We start from the raw sequence: 20,983 nt of genomic DNA on the forward strand, positions 1-20,983 counted from the left end.
GCAGGATGGGGACAGCTGCCCCCTTAGAGCACCAGAATTCTCTCCAGGGAAAGGGGCTCCTGACTCCTTTTCTGCCTATTGGCTCTAATCTGCCCGGCTGACCGCATCAGACACGGGGACAGGGTGCTGGTTTTGGAGCACACAGGAGCACAGGGGCAGGTGACAGCTTTTCCCCTGCCACTGCCTGCCCAAGGCATGCCAGGCCCGGAAGACTCTTGGGCAAGCCACAGGACAAAATGAAGAGATTCTGAAAAGCCTTCAAGGACAAGGGACCCGGGTGTGGCCCCAAGGATGGGGTGAATGGCAGGGGGCCCCACTGCTGGAGGGTACCCCCATGTCCACACCCAGGCCTTTCCCTGAGCTCTTTTTCAGTGCCGGGACCTCTCCAACCCCCAGAAAACCAAGGCTGGCGTCCTGTGGGCTGAAGGCAGTGGGGCTCTTGTCGAGAGGGGACACGGCCTCATAAGGGCTCAGCTGGCACGGCCGGCTCCCCTCCAGAGGTCCAATGAGCTGCTTGGGCTCCTGGAGACTGCTAGCAACGTCCCAGGGCGAGCCCACCACCCACGCTGGCTGAAGCACAGACTGCAGAGTACTTTTTTAGGTGGAGTGTTGGGGGACCTGGGAGCAGGGGACACTCAGAAACCAGGGTGTGTCCAACACAGTCTGCCACAATGATGACAGCGAGGCCAGGCCGGAGGGAGGAGGCGGCGCCGCCACCCCTGTGCTGCCCCGCAGGCACGCAGGCCCTGCAGCGAGGAGGGGCTGCTTCCCAGGCAGGGCGGAGCAGAAAGAATGACACCACACAGGCCCAAGGATAACTTAGTTTATGGGTCAAGCCAAATGCAATGCAAAGTTGTTTTCGTTATTTTTTTTTTTAACCAAAATAAATAAATCAGATCTGTCCCTGTGACAGGTCAGGGGAGCTGGCCCCCGGCCTAGTGCTGCCCCTCACTCCTGGCCCTCCTCTCCCCTTCGGACCAGCTTTGGCACAGCAGAGAGAAGGATGCTTCGGAGTCTCCATCGTGTAGAAGGAAAGAGGAAAGGAGGTGGAACTGGAGGTTAAGGGAGGGCAGGACCCAGATGAGCAGCCTGCGCCTGCGCCCGAGAGCCCCGAGTGGCGCTTCCCGCCACGCACACCCCACGGGCCCGGGTGCCACCCAGCTCCAGGCGGGTGGAGTGTGCATGGCCCCTGTGCACGGCCCGGGACCCTCTCGAGGGGAGGAAGTGGACGCTGAGGAGAGCGGACCTGCCCTCTCTGTGCAGGTCAGTCTTGGGCCGTCTCCCACCAGCCAGCCCGCGTCAGTGCCCTCTGCTCACTGCGCGGCGAGGGTCCTCACAGAGCCCTCCCACCCCGCAAAGCCTCTGACCGTGGTGGCTCCCCTGAGGGGTCTGGGCTCAGCCTGAGGAGAGGAAGCCACCCTGCTGGGTGACAGGGACCGCCAGCACAAGGGTGTGCCACATGAGGCGGGCCCTGGGGGTGATCCGGGGGTGAGGGCAGATGTGACCCTCCCAGGACTCCTGCGGGGGCTGCCTCTCCTCCCCCCGCTCTCCACTGCCTCCATGAAGGCTGCTCAGCTGGACAGAAGTCACAGAGCCTGGGGAGCACCTGGCCTGGGGGCAGCCGAGCACGTGGGGGAGCGGCTTAATTCCTAAGTGAGCGAGGAGGGGGTGTGTGTGGTGCAGGGACGGGCAGAGGCGCGGGCAGCGCGGAGCACTATTCTGTAGTGGAGAAGCAAGGGGCGGTCGTGAGGCGGAGCCCAGGCAGCATCTATGAGAACTTCTTGAAGGCGTCCAGGTCGAAGGCCGTGTCCAGGAGGCGCTGCAGCTCCGTGAGGTGGGTCTTCTTGTTGCCGGTGGCTGGAGCCGCTGCTGGGTCCCGGCCGGCGTACCTGAGGGGAGCGACAGTGCGCGGTGATGGCGAAGGCCCCCGAGGGGTCCGGGCCCCCTTGCCCTCCCTGGGCCCCAGCCGACTGCCCGCGACCTTACCACACAGGCTTGGCGCGGTTGATGGTGGTCCGCAGCCTGGGCTTCACGTAGTCATAGTAGCCTTGGTTCTTGTGCTCCTCCTGGCACCAGGCCAGCTCGGCGCTGGGGTACTTCTGCACCTCCTGCAGCAGGAGGTCGAAGGGGAAGGGCGACAGCTGGGGAGAGAGAGAGGAGCTCCTGTCAGGAGAAGGTGCTCAGAGTACTGGGCGAGGCTGGTGTCCTAGAGGGGCTGGCATCCCAGGTGAGGAGCTCAGTGACCCCTGAAGGATGTTCTGGAAACTCTGGGAAAGCTCTGGGGTCCAGACACCCAGAGGAGGAATGCCAGGACCGGCCTGGGCACCAGCTGCCCTCACCTGCTCGATCCTCGTGATGGCCACTTGCTCTGCCATGTCCCGTGCTTTGCGCTCTCGGGTAAGATCATAGTACACTTTGCCGGTACAGAAGAGAAGTCTCTTGACGTTTTCTGGGTTTTGGGCTGCAGGGCCATCTTCTGGGATCACCCGCTGGAAGTGGGTACCTACAAGAGAATCCCCACAGCTGGGGGTCTGCTCAGGACTTGGCTGAGGGTGTCCAGGGCCCTCCCTCCACGAGGTGGGGCTGTGCCACAACTGACACCAGAACATTTAGTTTCTGAGGGTTAGGGCTCTCCCCCACTCGCCAGCCTGTGATGCCCTTGCATTAATCCACACTGGGAGAGCCTAACAGGCACAGTAGGCAAGGCCAGCCTTGAGGAGCAAGGGACACCAGTTCATTCTTCAGAACGACCTACCTCAGACTTCAGGGACAACTAGGTCTAGAAGACCATCCCATGACCACTCTGCTCAGACTCCTCATAAGTTTACAAATACTAAAACTTGCCACACTGGAAACTAGAGCAAATACTCAGATGCTCATGGCCGGGACCATTCCCCTGCGAACAAGGCCGACTTCAGGAAGCTGCATTCAAAATAAGGGGTTCCCTTAATGGCACATAAGCAACACACAACATGCTCACATTCACGTACACACGCAAATGCTAGGATTAGAAGGAAACTACCTTCACATGAGAAAGGCCAGATATGAGAGACCCACCGCAAACATCATACTCAATGGTGAAAGACTGAAAGCGTTTTCCTAAGACACAAACAAGGCAAGGATGTCCGTTCTCACCACTTGTATTCAGCGTAACACTGGAATTTCTAGCCAGAGCAATTAGGGGGGGGAAAAAAAAGAACTAAGAAGTATCTAAATTGGAAAGGAACAAATAAAATTATCTGTTTGTTTTACATGTAGAAAACCCTAAAGACTCCACATACAAAAAAACCCTGTTAGAACTAATAAATGAATTCAGCAAAGTTACAGGATAGAAAATCAACACTCAGAATTCAGTTGTACTTCTATGAACAATCCAAAAGTTAAGAAAAAAAAATCCTGTTCAAAACAGCATCAAATAAATAAAATTACTTAGGAATAAACTTAACCAAGAAAATGAAAGACTTGTACACTGAAAACTATAGAACATTACTGAGAGAAATTAAAGAAGATACCAATAAATGGGAAGTCCTCCATGTTCATGGATCGGGAGACTTAATATTGCCATGATGTTAATATTATCAAGGCAATCTACAGATTCAACGCAATCCTTATCAAAATCCCAATGACAGGGACTTCCCTGGTGGTGCAGTGGTTAAGAATCCGCCTGCCAATGCAGGGGACGTGGGTTCGAGCCCTGGTCTGGGAAGATCCCACATGCTGTGGAGCAACTAAGCCCGTGAGCCACAACTACTGAGCCCGCGTGCTGCAACTACGGAAGCCCATGCTCTTAGAGCCCGTGCTCCGCAACAAGAGAAGCCACCGCAATGAGAAGCCTGCTCAGCACGACGAAGAGTAGCCCCCGCTCGCCGCAATTAGAGAAAGCCCGTGTGCAGCAACAAAGACCCAACACAGCCTAAATAAATAATACGTCTTAAAAAAAAAATCCCAATGACATTTTTTCAGAAATAGAAAAGTCCACCTTAAAATTCATGGAATCCCAAAGGACCCTGAATAGCCAAAACTATCTTGAAAAAAGAAAAACAAAGCTGGAGGACTCATGCTTCCTGATTTCAAAACTTACTACAAAGCTACAAGATCAAAGTGGTACTGGCATAAAGACATATATAGACCAATGGAAGACAACAGAGGGACCAGAAATGAACCTTCACGTATATGGTCAAATGATTTTGACAAGGGAACCAAGACTATTCAATGGGGAAAGGAGAGTCTCTTCAACAAATGGTGCTGGGAAAACTGGATATCCACATGCAAAGGAAGCTGTACCCTTACACCATACACACACAATAACTCAAAATGGATTAAAGACTAAACACAAGACTGAAATTATAAAACTTAGAAGAAAACATGCGGAGATTGGTTCAAGATGGAAGAGTAGAAGGTAGTGCGCTCACTCCCTCTTGTGAGAGCACCAGAATCACAACTAACTGCTGAACAATCATCGACAGGAAGACACTGGAACTCACCAAAAAAGATAGCCCATATCCAAGGACAAAGGAGAAGCCGCAAAGAGATGGCAGGAGGGGCGCAATCACAATAAAATCAAATCCCACAACCGCTGGGTGGGTGACTCACAAACTGGAGAACAATTATACCACAGAAGTCCATCCACTGGAGTGAAGGTTCTGAGACCCACATCAGGCTTCCCAACCTGGGGGTCCGGCAACGGGAGGAGGAATTCCTAGAGAATCAGACTTTGAAGGCTAGTGGGATTTGACTGCAGGACTTCAACAGGACTGGGGGAAACAGAGACTCCACTCTTGGAGGGCACACACAAAGTAGTGTGTGCATCAGGACCCAGGGGAAGGAGCAGTGACCCCTAGGAGACTGAACCAGACCTACCTGCTACTGTTGGAGGGTCTCCTGCAGAGGCAGGATGTGGCTGTGGCTCACCGTGGGGACAAAAAAACTGGCAGAAGAAGTTCTGGGAAGTACTCCTTGGCGCCATTAGCCCCACCAAAGGGCCAGTAGGCTCCAGTGCTGGGTCACCTCAGGCCAAACAACCAACAGGGAGGGAACCCAGCCCCACCCATCAGCAGACAAGCGGATTAAAGTTTCACTGAGTTCTGCCCACCAGAGCAACACCCAGCTCTACCCACCACCAGTCCCTCCCATCAGGAAACTTGCACAAGCCTCTTAAGTAGCCTCATCCACCAGAGGGCAGACAGCAGAAGCAAGAAGAACTACAATCCTGCAGCCTGTGGAAGGAAAACCACATTCACAGAAAGACAGACAAAATGAAAAGGCAGAGGACTTTGTACCAGATGAAGGAACAAGATAAAATCCAAGAAAAACAAATAAATGAACTGGAGATAGGCAACCTTGCAGAAAAAGAATTCAGAATAATGATAGTGAAGATGATCCAGGACCTCGAAAAAGAATGGAGGCAAAGATTGAGAAGATACAAGAACTGTTTAACAAAGACCTAGAAGAATTAAAGAACAAAGACCTAGAAGAATTAAAGAACAAACAAAAAGAGATGAACAATACAATAACTGAAATGAAAAATACACTAGAAGGAATCAATAGCAGAATAACTGAGGCAGAAGAACGGATAAGTGACCTGGAAGACAGAATGGTGGAATTCACTGCCGTGGAACAGAATAAAGAAAAAAGAATGAAAAGAAATGAAGACAGCCTAAGAGACCTCTGGGACATCACTAAACACAACAACATTCACATTATAGGGGTCCCAGAAGGAGAAGAGAGAGAGAAAGGACCTGAGAAAATATTTGAAGAAATTATAGTCAAAAACTTCCCTAACATGGGAACGGAAATAGCCACCCAAGTCCAAGAAGCACAGAGAGGCCCAGGCAGGATAAACCCAAGGAGAAACACGTCGAGACACATAGTAATCAAACTGACAAAAATTAAAGACAAAGAAAAATTATTGAAAGCAACAAGGGAAAACGAAAAAAAACATACAAGGGAACTCCCATAAGGTTAACAGCTGATTTCTCAGCAGACACTCTACAAGCCAGAAGGGAGTGGTATGATATATTTAAAGTGATGAAGGGGAAGAACTTACAACCAAGATTACTCTACCCGGCAAGGATCTCATTCAGATTCGATGGAGAAATCAAAAGCTTTACAGACAAGCAAAAGCTGTGAGAATTCAGCACCAACAAACCAGCTCTACAACAAATGCTAAAGGAACTTCTCTAAGTGGGAAACACAGGACAAGAAAAGGACCTACAAAAATAAACCCATAACAAGAAAATGGTAATAGGAACATACATATCGATAATTACCTTACACATGAATGGATTAAATACTCCAACCAAAAGACACAGGCTTTTAGACATATGCTGTGTAAAAGAGACCCACTTCAGACCTAGGGACACATACAGACTGAAAGTGAGGGGATGGAAAAAGATATTCCATGCAAAGGTAAATCAAAGAAAGCCAAAGTAGCAATACTCATATCAGATAAAATAGACTTTAAAATAAAGAATGTTACAAGAGACAAGGAAGGACACTACATAATGATCAAGGGATCAATCCAAGAAGAAGATACAACAATTATAAATATATATGCACCCAACATAGGAGCACCTCAATACATAAGGCAACTGCTAACAGCTATAAAAGAGGAAATAGACAGTAACACAATAATAGTGGGGGACTTTCACTTACGCCAATGGAAAGATCATCCACACAGAAAATTAATAAGGAAACACAAGCTTTAAATGACACAGTAGACCAGATAGACTTAATTGATATTTATAGGACATTCCATCCAAAAACAGCAGATTACACTTTCTTCTCAAGTGCACATGGAACATTCTCCAGGACAGATCACATCTTGGGTCACAAATCAAGCCTCAGTAAATTTAGGAAAACTGAAATCATATCAAGCATCTTTTCCAGCCACAATGCTATGAGGTTAGAAATCAATTACAGGGAAAAAAATGTAAAAAGCACAAACACATGGAGGCTAAACAATACATTATTAAATAACCAAGAGATCACTGAAGAAATCAAAGAGGAAATCAAAAAATACCTAGAGACAAATTACAATGAAAACATGACGATCCAAAACCTATGGGATGCAGCAAAAGCAGTTCTGAGAGGAATGTTTATAGCTATACAAGCCTCCTCAAGAAACAAGAAAAACCTCAAATAAACAATCTAACCTTACACCTAAAGGAACTAGAGAAAGAAGAACAAACAAAACCTAAAGTTAGTAGAAGGAAAGAAATCATAAAGATCAGAGCAGAAATAAATGAAATAGAAACAAAGAAAACAATAGCAAAGATCAATAAAACTAAAAGCTGGTTCTTTGAGAAGATAAACAAAATTGATAAACCATTAGCCAGACTCATCAAGAAAAAGAGGGGGAGGACTCAAATCAATAAAATTAGAAATGAAAAAGGAGAATTTACAACGGACACCGCAGAAATACAAAGCATCCTAAGAGACTACTACAAGCAACTCTATGCCAATAAAATGGACAATCTGGAAGAAATGGACAAACTCTTAGAAAGGTATAACCTTCCAAGACTGAACCAGGAAGAAATAGAAAATATGAACAGACCAATCACAAGTAATGAAATTGAAACCTTGATTGAAAATCTTCCAACAAACAAAAGTCCAGGACCAGATGGCTTCACAGGTGAATTCTATCAAACACTTAGAGTAGAGCTAACACCCATCCTTCTCAAACTCTTCCAAAAAATTGCAGAGGAAGGAACACTCCCAAACTCATTCTGTGAGGCCACCATCACCCTGATACCAAAATGAGACAAATATACTACAAAAAAAGAAAATTTCAGACCAATATCACTGATGAATATAGATGCAAAAATTCTCAACAAAATACTAGCAAACAGAATCCACCAACACATTAAAAGGATCATATACCATGATCAAGTGGGATTTATCCCAGGGATGCAAGGATTCTTCAATATACACAAATCAATCAATGTGATACACCATATTAACAAATTGAAGAATAAAAACCATATGATCATCTCAATAGATGCAGAAAAAAGCTTTTGACAAAATTCAACACCCACTTATGATAAAAACTCTCCAGAAAGTGGGCATAGAGGGAACCTACCTCAACATAATAAAGACCATATACGACAAACCCACAGCTAACATCATTCTCAATGGTGAAAAACTGAAAGCATTTCCTCTAAGATCAGGAACAAGACAAGGTTGCCCACTCTCGCCACTACTATTCAACATGGTTTTGAAAGTCCTAGCCACGGCAATCAGAGAAAAAAGAGAAATAAAAGGAATCCAAATTGGAAAAGAAGAAGTAAAATTGTCACTGTTTGCAGATGATATGATACTATACATAGAGAATCCTAAAGATGCCACCAGAAAACTACTAGAGTTAATGAATTTGGTAAAGTTGCAGGATACAAAATTAATGCACAGAAATCTCTTGCATTCCTATACACTAACAAGGAAAGATCAGAAAGAGACATTAAGGAAACAATCCCATTCACCATTGCAACAAAAAGAATAAAATACCTAGGAATAAACCTACCTAAGGAGGCAAAAGACCTGTACTCAGAAACCTATAAGACACTGATGAAAGAAATCAAAGAGGACACAAAAGGATGGAGAGATATACCATGTTCTTGGATTGGAAGAATCAATATTGTGAAAATGTCCATACTACCCAAAGCAATCTACAGATTCAATGCAATCCCTATCAAATTACCAACGGCATGTTTTACAGAACTAGAAAACCTGCGGCAAAAGCTTCATGACATTGGGACTTCCCTGGTGGCACAGCGGTTAAGAATCCGCCTGCCAATGCAGGTGACAGGGGTTCGATCCCTGGTCCGGAAGATCCCACATGCAGCGGACCAACTAAGCCCATGTGCCACAACTACTGAGCCTGCGCTCTAGAGCTCGTGCGCTACAACTGTTAAGCCCACGCGCCACAACTACTGAAGCCCATGTACCTAGAGCCTGGGCTCCACAACAAGAGAAGCCACCACAATGAGAAGCCCGTGCACCACAATGAAGAGTAGCCCCCGTTCGCTGCAACTAGAGAAAGCCTGCGTGCAGCAATGAAGACCCAACGCAGCCAAAAATAAATAAATTTATTAAAAAAAAAAGCTTCATGACATTGAATTTGGCAGTGATTTCTTAGATGTGACTCCAAAGGCACAGACAACAACAAAAAGAAGAGAAAAAGTGGACTTCATGAAAATTTAAAAATTTTGTGCATCCAAAGACAACACACAGGGACTTCCCTGGTGGTCCAGTGGTTAAGACTCCGCACTCCCAATGCAAGGGGCACGGGTTTGATCCCTGGTTGGGGAACCAGGATTCCACATGCCGTGTGGTGCAGCAAATAAACAAACAAACAAACACACAAACAGGCCTGGAAAAAAAAAGACTACACACAGATGGAAGAAAATAGTTGCAAGTCACATATCTGATAAGGCATCAATATTCAGTAAACAGAGAGAAATCTTACAACCCAACAACAAAACAAACAACCCAATTAAAAAATGGGCAAGGACTTGATTAAACATTTTTCCAAAGATAACATACAGATGGCCAATAAGCACATGAAAAGACGCTCAACATCACTGATCATTAGGTTAACAAAAATCAAAACTGCGATGAGATACTACTTCATGGTCACTAGGATGGCTATTATGAAACAAAAACAAAAACCAAGAAAACAAAAACAGAAAACAGTAGTGTTGGCAAGAATGTAGAGAAACTGGAATCCTCGTGTATTGCTGTGAACCAGTATGGAAAACGGTATGGTATGCCTGAAGAATTACCATATGACCCAGCAATCTGCTTCTTGGTATATACCCAAAGGAATTGAAAGCAGGGTCTTGAAGAGAGATTTGTACACCCATGTTCATAGGTGTACTAAAAATTTTAGCCATAATGGCTAATAATTTTAGCCATTATCCCCAATGGCTAAAATGTGGAGGTAACCCAAGTGTCCACTGACAGATGAATAGATAAGCAAAAAGTGGTATAAAAATACAACAGAACATTATTCAGCCTTAGAAACGAAGGAAATTCTGACACCTGCTACAACATGGATGAACCTGGAGGATACTGTGCTGAGTGAAATAAGCCCGTCACATAAAGACACATGCTGTATGAGCCCACTCCCATGCAGCTCCTAGAGCAGCCAAACCCACAGAGACAGAAAGCAGATGGTGGGTGCCAGGGGCTGGGGGAGGGGGGGTGATGGGGGAGTTCTTCAATGGGTGCAGAGTTTCAGTTTGGGAAGATGAAAAAAGTTCTGGGGATGGACGGGGTTGATGGTTGCACAGTGGCGTGAATGTGCTTATCAATGCCACTGAGCTGAACACTTAAAAATGGCTAAGATGGTACATTTTATATTATGTATATTTCACCATAATAAAAAAAATGGGAAAAAAACCAAAGAAGGGGTTTACCTTGACCGAAGATTAAAGGGGGCTCCATGGCTGGGAGCAAGTGGGCTCCCCTGGCCCTGTAAGCCCGGGGTTGTGTGGGGCCACTGTGTGCTGTCAGCCACCTGATGTCTGCTGTCCGGGGGGAAATCTCAGTGCTGTGGGCGTCACCTCACACCACTGAGCTGCCATGTTACGTGGCAGCCCCTACCCACCGGTGCTTCTCCTCTTTTCCTGGCGGTGAGCTGCCATCAGCCCCCCAGGAGCAGTGCCCGGGCAGCAGCGTGAACTCTAACCTCAGACTCACTTCACTGCCTCTGAAAGAGTCCTGCGGGGGTGCACCCAGGCAGGGGTCACAGACCCCAGTGGGACGCGAGACATGCTGTTTGACCAATTTGCACATGAGCTCTGACATCCAGGCTGTCGTGTTCAGTGGTCTTTACCCAACAACCAAAAAATGTGGCAAGGACCAGAGTGAGACTGACAAGGATAAGCCCCCCACAGAGTAGCAGTGAAGACCCACTCCAAATGCTCACCCCCCTCAAGCCTACCTGGAAGCATCTCGTCAAAGCTGGATCTGGCCTCAGGGTGCCGCAGCAGGGACTTGGGGGTGAAGATGATTAACTGAAACACAGCAGGACAGGCTCAGGTTCTAAGGATTCCAGAAGGAGGGCCGACAGCAAGGGGCTGCCCAGGCCTCGCCTTCAGAACAGGCATCTAATGCTGCCCTCCCAGCTCTACGGTCAGGTCAGCGGGATCCGCAGGGTAGAGGTGAAGAGAAGGAAAACAGAACGATGCGGTTTCCCCTTGTCCCCTCTCCTCCGCCCTGAGACACTGGGCATCCACTCCTCCAGGGTCTGTCCCAGCCTGCTCGGAGCCCTGGGTGCCCCCTACCCTATACCTGGGGAAGACCCCTGAGCCTTTCCTGACATCCTTGCCTGTGGCCAGGGCTGTCCTGTCCCATGGGCCTGCCTGGCCCTGCACTGTGGCCGGCAGCAGCAGGGGGCATTCTCCCCTTGGACCCTTCACTCACACTCCTACTCACCCTTCCACACCTCACCAAGGAGACTGCTTCCTGGGGGCTCAGCTCTCCTCCAAGCTCAACGCACCATCTACGACCACCCGCCCACAAGTCCATCCTCCCATTGGGCTGGGGCCCTGGAGTTCTCAGGCCAGGCCTCTCTGAGCTGGGACACCCCCAACTGACCGGCTTCCGGAAGGGAAGGAGAATCTGGCGACGCAGCACATGGAAGAAGTTGCCAGGGGTGGAGCAGTTGACGACAACCCAGTTGCAATCGTACAGCTGATTTATGTCGAAGTTGGCTTCCTTAAGGTCCTGGAGCAAGGAGGGAAAGGGCCAGAGGCCAGGCGGCACTGAGCACCCCATCGCAGGGGGCATCAAGGCAGAGGGCCTCATGGCCGCAGCCTTAGGGTGCCACAGCTCCTTCCAGAGATGCACACACAGGGGGCACTGACGAGAGCTCAGCCAGCCAGCCCCACGCTCTGAATGGGATTCTCAGTCCCATGTAATCCCTATTTCTCTGAAAACTACTGCCTGGTCTGGGACAGATACAGGTTCTACCTAAAACCAATTCTGATGTTCCTCAGAAACAGAACCCCCCAAATTTCCTTTTAGCTCTTAAAATTTCACTAGAATCACCCCAGAGTTCTTTCCTCTAAACTGTTTGCCTGAATCAAAATACAGGTGGTATCACCCCTAGAAGCTTCTGCTGTAGCTTTCAGCGCCTCTGCTTTCTACAGCAGCAGGGACGACAGGAGGCAGCCCGGCACTGTCTTCTGTGCTCTAAGAAGGCCTCTCACTTTGTGGAGACCAGCAGGCTCGGGGCCCACCTGCGACTCCCGAGAGGCACAGAGCAGTCGTGCCTTCAGAGTTGCCCACAGACGCCCAGGTGTGCCACTCACCGGCAGGACGTCTGGGTCGTCATTGCACATCTGCAGGAACCGCTCCGGCCTGGCGGAGGAATGTTCCGGACCCTGGAACCAGACACACAAGTTACAGATCAGGAGCTTCCCCCATGCTGACCGTTGCATTCAGTACATCTCTTCCTTAACCAACTTGCTCATTTTGGTCTGAAAAACACCAAACTGTCTCTTTACTGCTGGCAGTTTAATTCCTTCTCCTCCTGCACATGGAGCGTGGAGGGGGCGTTTCCACATCAGGACAGGGCCCAGCACTCCTGGTTCCTCCTGGTTTCCAAACCCGGTTCTTAAGCAAGCCCCCCACAGGGCCTGGCGGAGGAGGAGGGAAGAGAACAGGGAACACTGGAGCCTGGGAGGTCCCCGTCCGCACTGCCACTTCTCATCAGTAACGGAGCAGGACCTGCCTCTTGCCTTCCAAGGGAGGTGGGGAACACCAGCAGAGCCTGTACGGTGCCAATTTCGGGGTCAGGGTCCTAGGCAGGCCCTTCCCACGTTCTAGGTCTGCCGGGAAGGGGCGGGGGCCTCACCATGCCCTCCATGCCGTGGGGCAGCAGCAGCACGATGCCGTTCTGCCGCACCCACTTGGCTTGTCCCGGGCAGATGAACTGGTCGATGATGCACTGGGCCGTGTTGTGGAAGTCACCAAACTGGGCCTCCCAGAGGACCAGGGCGTTAGGACTGGCCATGGCAAAACCCAGCTCAAAGCCTGCAGGGCAGGAGGGAGGGAGAGAAGACCGGACAGGAGTCAGCTGGTGGGCGGGAAGGGGGCTGCAGGGAGGAGGGGAGAGTGGGGCGGAGGGGAGGAGGGGCAAGGGGTGGCAGGGGAAGCAGCGGGGAGGTGGCAGGGAGGAGGGCCTCGCAGGCTGGGGTGCTCACCCAGGACCCCGTACTCGGACAGTGAGCTGTTGCACACGGTGTAGGGGGCCTGGTTGGGCCAGAGGTGGTTCATGGGGATGCAGGTTCTCTTGTCCACATTCTGGTCGTGCAGCACGTGGTGGCGATGGCTGAGGGAGAACAGCACCGATTAGCGGCAGAAGCCAGCCCCGTGCACCGCCGGGGGAGCACAAAGCCCCGTTCTTAACAGAAGCGTCTAATCAGAGCAGGGAAAGGGTGCTTCTGGGTCTGAGCAATGGGATCTAATGATTTGCTCCTGGCAGGGATTTTCTTCTGGGAGAGGAACTCCAGAGCCCTTCCTTTCCATCTCCCATGCTTTGAAGGGCCCACAAGAGCACCGGGACCATTACCTAAAAGTGCCCCGCTCCACGTCCTGGCCGCTCAGCCGGATGTGGATGCCCTCCTTCAGGAGGGAGCCGAAAGCCATGTACTCTGCCAGAGCCCAGTCCACCGTCCTGTTCTTCACCAGCTCCCCACGGGTCTTCAGGATCCGGCTCAGCCCTGCAGAGACAGGGTGCTCACCAGCCGCCCAGCACCCCCTCTCGGGACAAGAGCTGAGCTTCCTTCGGCCCAAGCTTTTGGGAGTCCTGACTCACTGGGAGAGTGGGGAAGGGAGCTGAGTGGAGACCAGGCCAGAGCGGCTGTGACATCCCATCCCTTCCTCCACTGCTCCGCCGGCTGAGGACCTCGCCGGGGCAGGGGTGAGGTGAGGCGAGGGCTTCCCTCATCCAGCCACCCCGGCCTTGAACGAAGCAGGGACCTAAGGTGGGCGAGGACTGGTCTCATGCTGGGACACAGTTGGCACTGGACTCGGCCCAACACTTCCAAAGGTCCGGGTGGCGCCCTTACCTCCGTGAATGGTGAAGTTCTCCACAGGCACGGAGCTGGCCACGTTCCCAATGTGCGCGAGAATATCCTCCGTCAGGCCCGTGGAGGGGCAGGTCATGCTCCTGGGCTGCCCGTCCAGGGTGAAGAAGCCTAGCAGAGAAGGGGCAAGCTGACGCACAGGTGCCACTCCTCAAGGAGCCATGGACACGCGAGATGCTGTGCAGCGGTGGCCAGGACCGAGAGACGAAGTCAGGGGTCCGAGTCCAGAGCCCACAGGGTGTTGTGGAGCGGGGAGGGGGCTCACTGGTGGCGTTCCTCACTCACCAGGCCAGGGGGAGTCCAGCCAGTGCTTGATGTGCAAGATCTTCTCGTCCTTGGACCTGGTGAAGGCCTCCTCACAGATCTTGTCATACTTGGAGATCTCCTCCTGGAGGGTCGGGCCCGACACAGCCGTCAGGGCCGCTCTGCACAGGGCACGCCAGCCACACGGCCAGTGCGCGCCTGCACTTCCTGAGTGCAGAGTCCCTCAGACTCCACTGGCCTCCAGGCCTTCTCCTCCCAACACGCATCACCCCTGAGGTCTGTGGGAAGCTTCCGTTTTATTGTTTTCATTCCCGTAGCTGCTTCTCCACAGTTGCTGGCTGCAGATCCTGCTCTAAGTTGGAGCCCTGTCCCCGCCCACCCTCTCACCATATTCTTTCGGATGAGTTCTCATGGCTCCGAGCACAGCCCCTGAATACGAAGCCCTGCTCCATTTCTCCGTCACCCTGCACGGGCCTTCGCACTCATAACCAGCCAGAACTGACCAGGTCACAGCAGGCCCTTTACGAGCTGGATCCCTCATCAGCCTCTCGCCCTCTCACCCCTGTGCACTGGACTCCGTAAGCCAAGGAGGCCACTGCCTTGTGCCAAAGTGCTCTCAGGTCCCACCTCCCTCACCCAACTCCTCAGTAGCCTGGACTCTCCAAGAAGTTATGCACCGAAATGCTATAGTTGTAAATATTTCACGTGTTCTCACTTGGATCCTAATTACTCTGCGAAAGCGAGCATTTGCCCTGTGGTGGGCCTTCTCTATCCCTCCCTGGCTCTGGAAAGGCCCACTGGGACCAGAGCCGGGGACGCACCTCATACTCAGGCTGGTTGACCACGCCCTGCGACACCAGCACCTCGGCGTACTTCTGCAGCACGGGCTTCTGCTTGCGGATCTGCTTGTACATGAGCGGCTGTGTGAACATGGGCTCGTCCATCTCGTTGTGGCCATTGCGTCGGTAACACACCTGAACACAGCCAGGAGATGCCAGCATCACGGACCATGTTGGCTGGGACCCAGGACCCACGAGGACCTGCCCCCATTTCTCCTATGTGACACCTCAGTTTACCTCTTCTAGAATTAGGGTCCTGTCTCTCACTCCTTCACTCGCTATAATTGCTTTGACTGTCACATGAGATGAAACGAGAGTGACCTGGGGCTATCTGGGGACAGGATTCCAACTACCTTCTTCCCCAGGTCAGGTCACCCAGGCCGAAGATGCAGGAACCCTCAGGAGGGGCACTGAGGTGCCCTGGCTCTAGGGAGCCCTGACCCCTCTCTTCAGGACACGGGCTAAGGTCACTCACCAGGTCCACCACCACGTCCTTGTGGAAGGTGCTCCTCCACTCGGCTGCCACCTTGCACACGTACATGACTGCCTCCGGGTCATCCGCATTCACGTGGAAAATGGGGGCATTCACGACTCGGGCCACATCGGTGGGGTACGGTGAGGAGCGGGCCATACGTGGGTCGGTGGTGAAGCCGATCTGCAAGAGACAGGCAGCTTGGCCAGGGAGCTTGGGCATGCTGCTGAGCATGGGTGGGGCAGAGGTGGGGCGGGGCAGAGCAGGCCCACCCTCCAGGCCAATGGCAGGGTGGAACCAGGACAGGGGGTGGAGCCGAGGGCAGGGCAGGATAAGAGGGCAGGGCAGGAGCAGGAATGTATGTGTCTGAGGGTGAGGGTGGGGCTAACGGCAGGCAGGGTGGAGCCTGAAGGCCACTTGCTGGAGGCCACTTGGCTGCCCTTGGCCTACTCTAAGACAGTTCCCAAAGGCTATTTTTTTTTAATTGTTTTTTTTTCCTATTCTGGTAACAAAATTCATACATGTTCAACAGAGTTTGGAAGACAGTTTAATGAAAAATTAAACAAAGTCACTATATTCTACCAGGTTCAGTGTAAATATTTTGATGTTTTCCTTTCCAGATGATTTTCTTTGCATGCATACGCATGAAATAGAAATATAAAATTTCAGATCCTATCATTTCTGTAGTTTTGCACTTTGGTCACTTATCATTAGCATTCTTTCTTTGAAAAGAAAATTAAAGGCCTCACCACTTAGATGTACTAAAACTTAATCATATATTCGTAATTTTATAACCTGCATTTAACATTTATTTTCATGGGGACTTCCCTGGTGGTCCAGTGGTAAAGAATCCGCCTTCCAGTGCAGGGGATGTAGGTTCGTTCCCTGGTCGGAGAACTAAGATCCCATGTGCTGCGGGGCAACTAAGCCTGCGAGCCACAACTACTGAGCTCGCGCGCCTCAGCGAGAGAGCCTGCGTGCCACAAACTACAGAGCCCACGTGCCACAACTAGAGAGAGAAAACCCACACGCCACAACTAGAGAGGAGCCCGCATGCCACAACGAAGAGCCCACATGCCACAACAAAAGATCCCGCATGCCACAGCTAAGACCTGACGCAACCAAAAAAATAAAAAGGAAAATAAAGAAAACAAATACCTAAAATTTATTTTTATGGACTACTTCAAACATATAGAAAGTATGATAATACTATAATGATCACCCATGAACTCACAAGCCAAAATGAACAAATCTTAACAGTTTCAGGACTTTTTATACATTTCTGCTACAGCTGGCCCCCACACAGAGAGCACAGCCCTGAAAGTGGAGGACGTAGTTTCTACATGTTGCAATATGTATTCCATGTGTCCATAAACAATATATGTTATCTTCTTAGGCTTATTGTTCACTAAAATTTTGATATCATTCAGACTTATGGAAAAGTTGAAAGCATACAGAGAACTCCCACACAGTCTTCACTCAGATTCACCAACTGTTGCCATTTTGCCCCTTTTCTTATTCATGCTCTTTCCATTACACACGCACGCACACACACACATTTTTCCTAAACCATTTGCAGGTAAGTAGTAGACGTCCCTATTCCCTAAAACATGGACATTTCATTACCAGCCAGAGTGCAGTTCTCGGCCCAAGCAATTTAATATTACAGAATACCGTTATCTGACCCTCAGTAGACACATTCCACCAATTGTCCTAACGATACCCAGTCTTTCTTGCCTCAGTCCCATATCCAATCGAGCACATCACCCTGCATTAGTTGTCACCTCTCTCTAGTCCCCTTTAATCTTGAAGCCTTCTTGCTTTTCTTGGGTTTTCATAGCACTGACATTTTGGAAGAGTATTTCCATGTCTTTTAAACCATAGAGATATACAGTCTGTGTACCTTACATATGGTGTCATACTCTATATGCTGTGCAAATCCTTTGCAACTTGCTTTCTGTTCAATATTTATATTCATGGTTCATCCAGGTTGAAACATGTACCTCTACGTCCTGTAGTAGAGCTTAGTGAAATCTAAGTACTGAATAGTATACACCACAGTTCATTTATCCATTCTCCTGTTGTTGGACATTTAGTTGTTTCCAACTTGTGGTTAATACACTGTTACTGTACACATTCTTACGGAGGTTTTCTCCAGCAAGCACTGAGTTTCTCTGCAGTACTCCTAAGAAGGGAAAACTAAGCCACAGGGTCAGAACATTGCACCTAAATACCATCGAGTGCTCTCCAAAGTGGTTGTACCACTCACCCTCCTACTAGCAGCATGAGTAACCTGCATTTAAACTCACCATGTTGTGACCGTTTCCCCAGGATATTAAATATTTTAATGATTATATAATACTGCTTCCTACGGCTTTGCCAAGATTTATACAAAGACTCTTTGGTTTTTATAAACATTCTTTTTTTTTTTTAATTTTTCCCTGAAAAATCTTTTCTTAAAAAAATAAATTTATTTATTTATTTTTGGCTGCATCGGGTCTTCGTTGCTGTGCATGGGCTTCCTTTAGTTGCGTCGAGCAGGGGCTACTCTTCGTTGCACTGCACGGGCTTCTCATTGTGGCGGCTTCTCTTCTTGCAGAGCATGGCCTCTAGGTGCATGGGCTTCAGTAGTTGTGGCCCGTGGGCTCTAGAGCGCAGGCTCAGTAGTTGTGGCGCACGGGCTTAGTTGCTCCGTGGCATGTGGGATCTTCCCTGACCAGGGCTCGAACCCGTGTCCCTGCATTGGCAGGCAGATTCTTAACTACTGCGCCACCAGGAAAGCCCGATAAACATTCTTTTTTAGTAAGTTTTTTTGTTTTTTGTTTTTAAAATTTATTTTATTTTTATTTTTGGCCGCTTTGGGTATTCTTTGCTGCGTCCCGGCTTTCTTTAGTTGTGGTGAGTGGGGGCCACTCTTCATTGTGGTGCGTAGGCTTTTTGTTGCGGTGGCTTCTCTTGCTGTGGAGCACAGGCTCTAGGCACACGGGCTTTGGTAGTTGTGGCACACGGGCTCAGTAGTTGTGGCTCACGGGCTCTAGAGCGCAGGCTCAGCAGTTGTTGCACACAGGCTTGGTTACTCCGCGGCATGTGGGAATCTTCCCGGACCAGGGCTTGAACCCATGTCGCCTGCATTGGCAGGCGGATTCTTAACCACTGCACCACCAGGGAAGCCCCCCCACCCCGCCCATAAACATTCTTATACAAAAGCATTTAGCAACTGATGGCTTCCTTAGAAGAAAAATTCAGAATAGGAAATCCTACGTGTGTCCTTAGAGAAACAAGAGCCTCAGCAAAGCACGTCTTTCCTTTCCTGCTACAGATCTTACTGGCCCCATGTCATGATTGATGTTATCAAAAACAGTAAAAAGATTTAAGAAAACATTAGCAAAACTGTAGTTCTTACAGAAGTCTGAGAATTCTTTCTTTATTTATGATGAATTGCTTTTACATAAACTCCTTTATTACACTGACTAAAGAAAAGATTAGAAATAGTCACAAACTGATGAGAACATTAAAAAAAGATGTACCAGGGAGAATTCTGATGAGCACTTACAGAGAACCTTGATCAATCCCAGGGTCCATCTGGGTCTGGGTCTCCCCATAGGGAAATGAGGGTAGGGACCAGGTAAGACAGTGATCATAATATGAACATTACAGCTAGAACACCACAGAAAGTGAACTGCTTCGAAGTTTTGAGACCTCAGTCCCCCAGCTGCCCTCCCCAATATCCACCACTGTTACCGACTTCATTTTTTTTATTTTATTTTTAAAAAATATTTATTTATTTATTTGGCTGTGCCGGGTCTTAGTTGTGGCATGCGGGATCTAGTTCCCTGACTAGGGATTGAACCCAGGCCTCCTGCACTGGGAGCTCGGAGTCTTAATCACTGGACCATCAAGGAAGTCCCTGACTTCTTCATCTTTAAACACATATGGTGGGTGTACGCATACCCACCCACTCACACACACACACAGAGGTGCAGCTATACTCCACGTTCTGCTCTGCACTTCTTTTCCCCACTTAACGTACCTTATAGTTCATTTCAACAGTATATACACATCCTACTCTCTCAAGTGGTTTTATTACACTGCAGTTGCAGTTAACTTACATTAGTGCTTATTTATGGGCCAGGCACTATTCTGAGCACTTTATGTATATTAATTTCTATGTATTAATTCATTTAAGCCTTGTAACACATGGATGGATACATCATAAACTACTTAACCAGCTCCCTACTGATGTAGTGGTAGAAACTCTGGTTTCTAGTCTTGCTGCAGCAGTCATAGCTTCCCCACAGTGCCCCTCCATATTATTTACTTATTTCAGTTTTGTACATTTATTTTTTCTTCCAGTTTTATTAAGATATTAATTGTGCAGCAGTGACATATATATTATGTACATATAATATATATATATATATATATTTTGGGCCACACTGTGTGTCTTGCAGGATCTTAGTTCCCTGACCAGGGATCAAACCCTGGCCCTGGCAGTGAAAGCACCGAGTCCTAACCACTGGGCAGCCCGGGAATTCCCCAAGTGATATCTTTAAAGAAGACATTTGGGAGTGAGTGTACTAGTAGGAAAACCCCACAAAGTGGAACTGCTGGGTTTGAGAGCGAGAGGGGATGCGAGAGGCAAATGGTCTATCCTGGTTGGAGCCCTGTTTCCTTCAACCCTGCAGCTCTGTCCCTGGCTGCCCCCATCCACGCCACTACCCCTGCTCCCACATGTGCTGGGCGCTCTGCAGCTTTCAGGGCTACCGCATCAACCTGCAGATGAAGCTGGGTGGGCCTGAAGGCCCCAGATTTGGCTAACTAAGGCCCTCACCCAACCCGGACTCTGCACCTTCTTCCCTGTCCTGTTTTCAGTGTCTTCCCCACCCTATTAAATTTTATCCGGTGCAAAAAAAAAAAAAAGGAACAGGGGGCTTCCCTGGCAGCGCAGTGGTTGAGAGTCTGCCTGCTGATGCAGGGGACATGGGACATGGGTTCGTGCCCTGGTCTGGGAAGATCCCACATGCCGCAGATGGCTTGGCCCGTGAGCCATGGCTGCTGAGCCTGCGTGTCTGGAGCCTGTGCTCTGCAACGGGAGAGGTCACAACAGTGAGAGGCCTGCGTACCGCAAAAAAAAAAAAAAAAAGGAACAGGTCTGATTGTTGGAAGTTCTTTTCATTCAGCTGAAATCTGCTGCTTCCTGGTAACTGCTATGCATTGGTGCTGACTCTGCCCATTATATTCCTTGCTTTGTGAAGCACTCATTTATTTGAAAACAGCTCTTATGCTTCTAGGAGTCTTCCATCTTCTGGGCTACA

General features: G+C 49.4%; 1 protein-coding gene across 3 annotated transcripts in view; it reads right to left on the reverse strand.

The window, feature by feature from the left end:
• Nucleotides 1-656: 656 nt before the first annotated feature.
• Nucleotides 657-20,983, reverse strand: part of OGDH (oxoglutarate dehydrogenase) — a 77,661-nt gene continuing 57,334 nt past the window's right edge. For all 3 annotated transcript variants that reach the window (XM_079931363.1, XM_079931361.1, XM_079931362.1), the window contains exons 11-23: nucleotides 15,672-15,851; nucleotides 15,179-15,331; nucleotides 14,379-14,481; nucleotides 14,076-14,204; nucleotides 13,577-13,727; nucleotides 13,209-13,336; nucleotides 12,860-13,038; nucleotides 12,315-12,386; nucleotides 11,599-11,727; nucleotides 10,943-11,015; nucleotides 2,340-2,503; nucleotides 1,987-2,141; nucleotides 657-1,889 (exon numbers count right to left, since the gene is read on the reverse strand). In XM_079931363.1, coding sequence (XP_079787489.1) covers nucleotides 1,769-1,889; nucleotides 1,987-2,141; nucleotides 2,340-2,503; nucleotides 10,943-11,015; nucleotides 11,599-11,727; nucleotides 12,315-12,386; nucleotides 12,860-13,038; nucleotides 13,209-13,336; nucleotides 13,577-13,727; nucleotides 14,076-14,204; nucleotides 14,379-14,481; nucleotides 15,179-15,331; nucleotides 15,672-15,851 — 1,737 coding nt within the window. In that variant the 3' untranslated portion in view covers nucleotides 657-1,768. The remainder of the gene's footprint in view (nucleotides 1,890-1,986; nucleotides 2,142-2,339; nucleotides 2,504-10,942; nucleotides 11,016-11,598; nucleotides 11,728-12,314; nucleotides 12,387-12,859; nucleotides 13,039-13,208; nucleotides 13,337-13,576; nucleotides 13,728-14,075; nucleotides 14,205-14,378; nucleotides 14,482-15,178; nucleotides 15,332-15,671; nucleotides 15,852-20,983) is intronic.

This window comes from Stenella coeruleoalba, assembly GCF_951394435.1.
Source record: "Stenella coeruleoalba genome assembly, chromosome: 9".
NCBI classification, from domain to species: domain Eukaryota; kingdom Metazoa; phylum Chordata; class Mammalia; order Artiodactyla; family Delphinidae; genus Stenella; species Stenella coeruleoalba.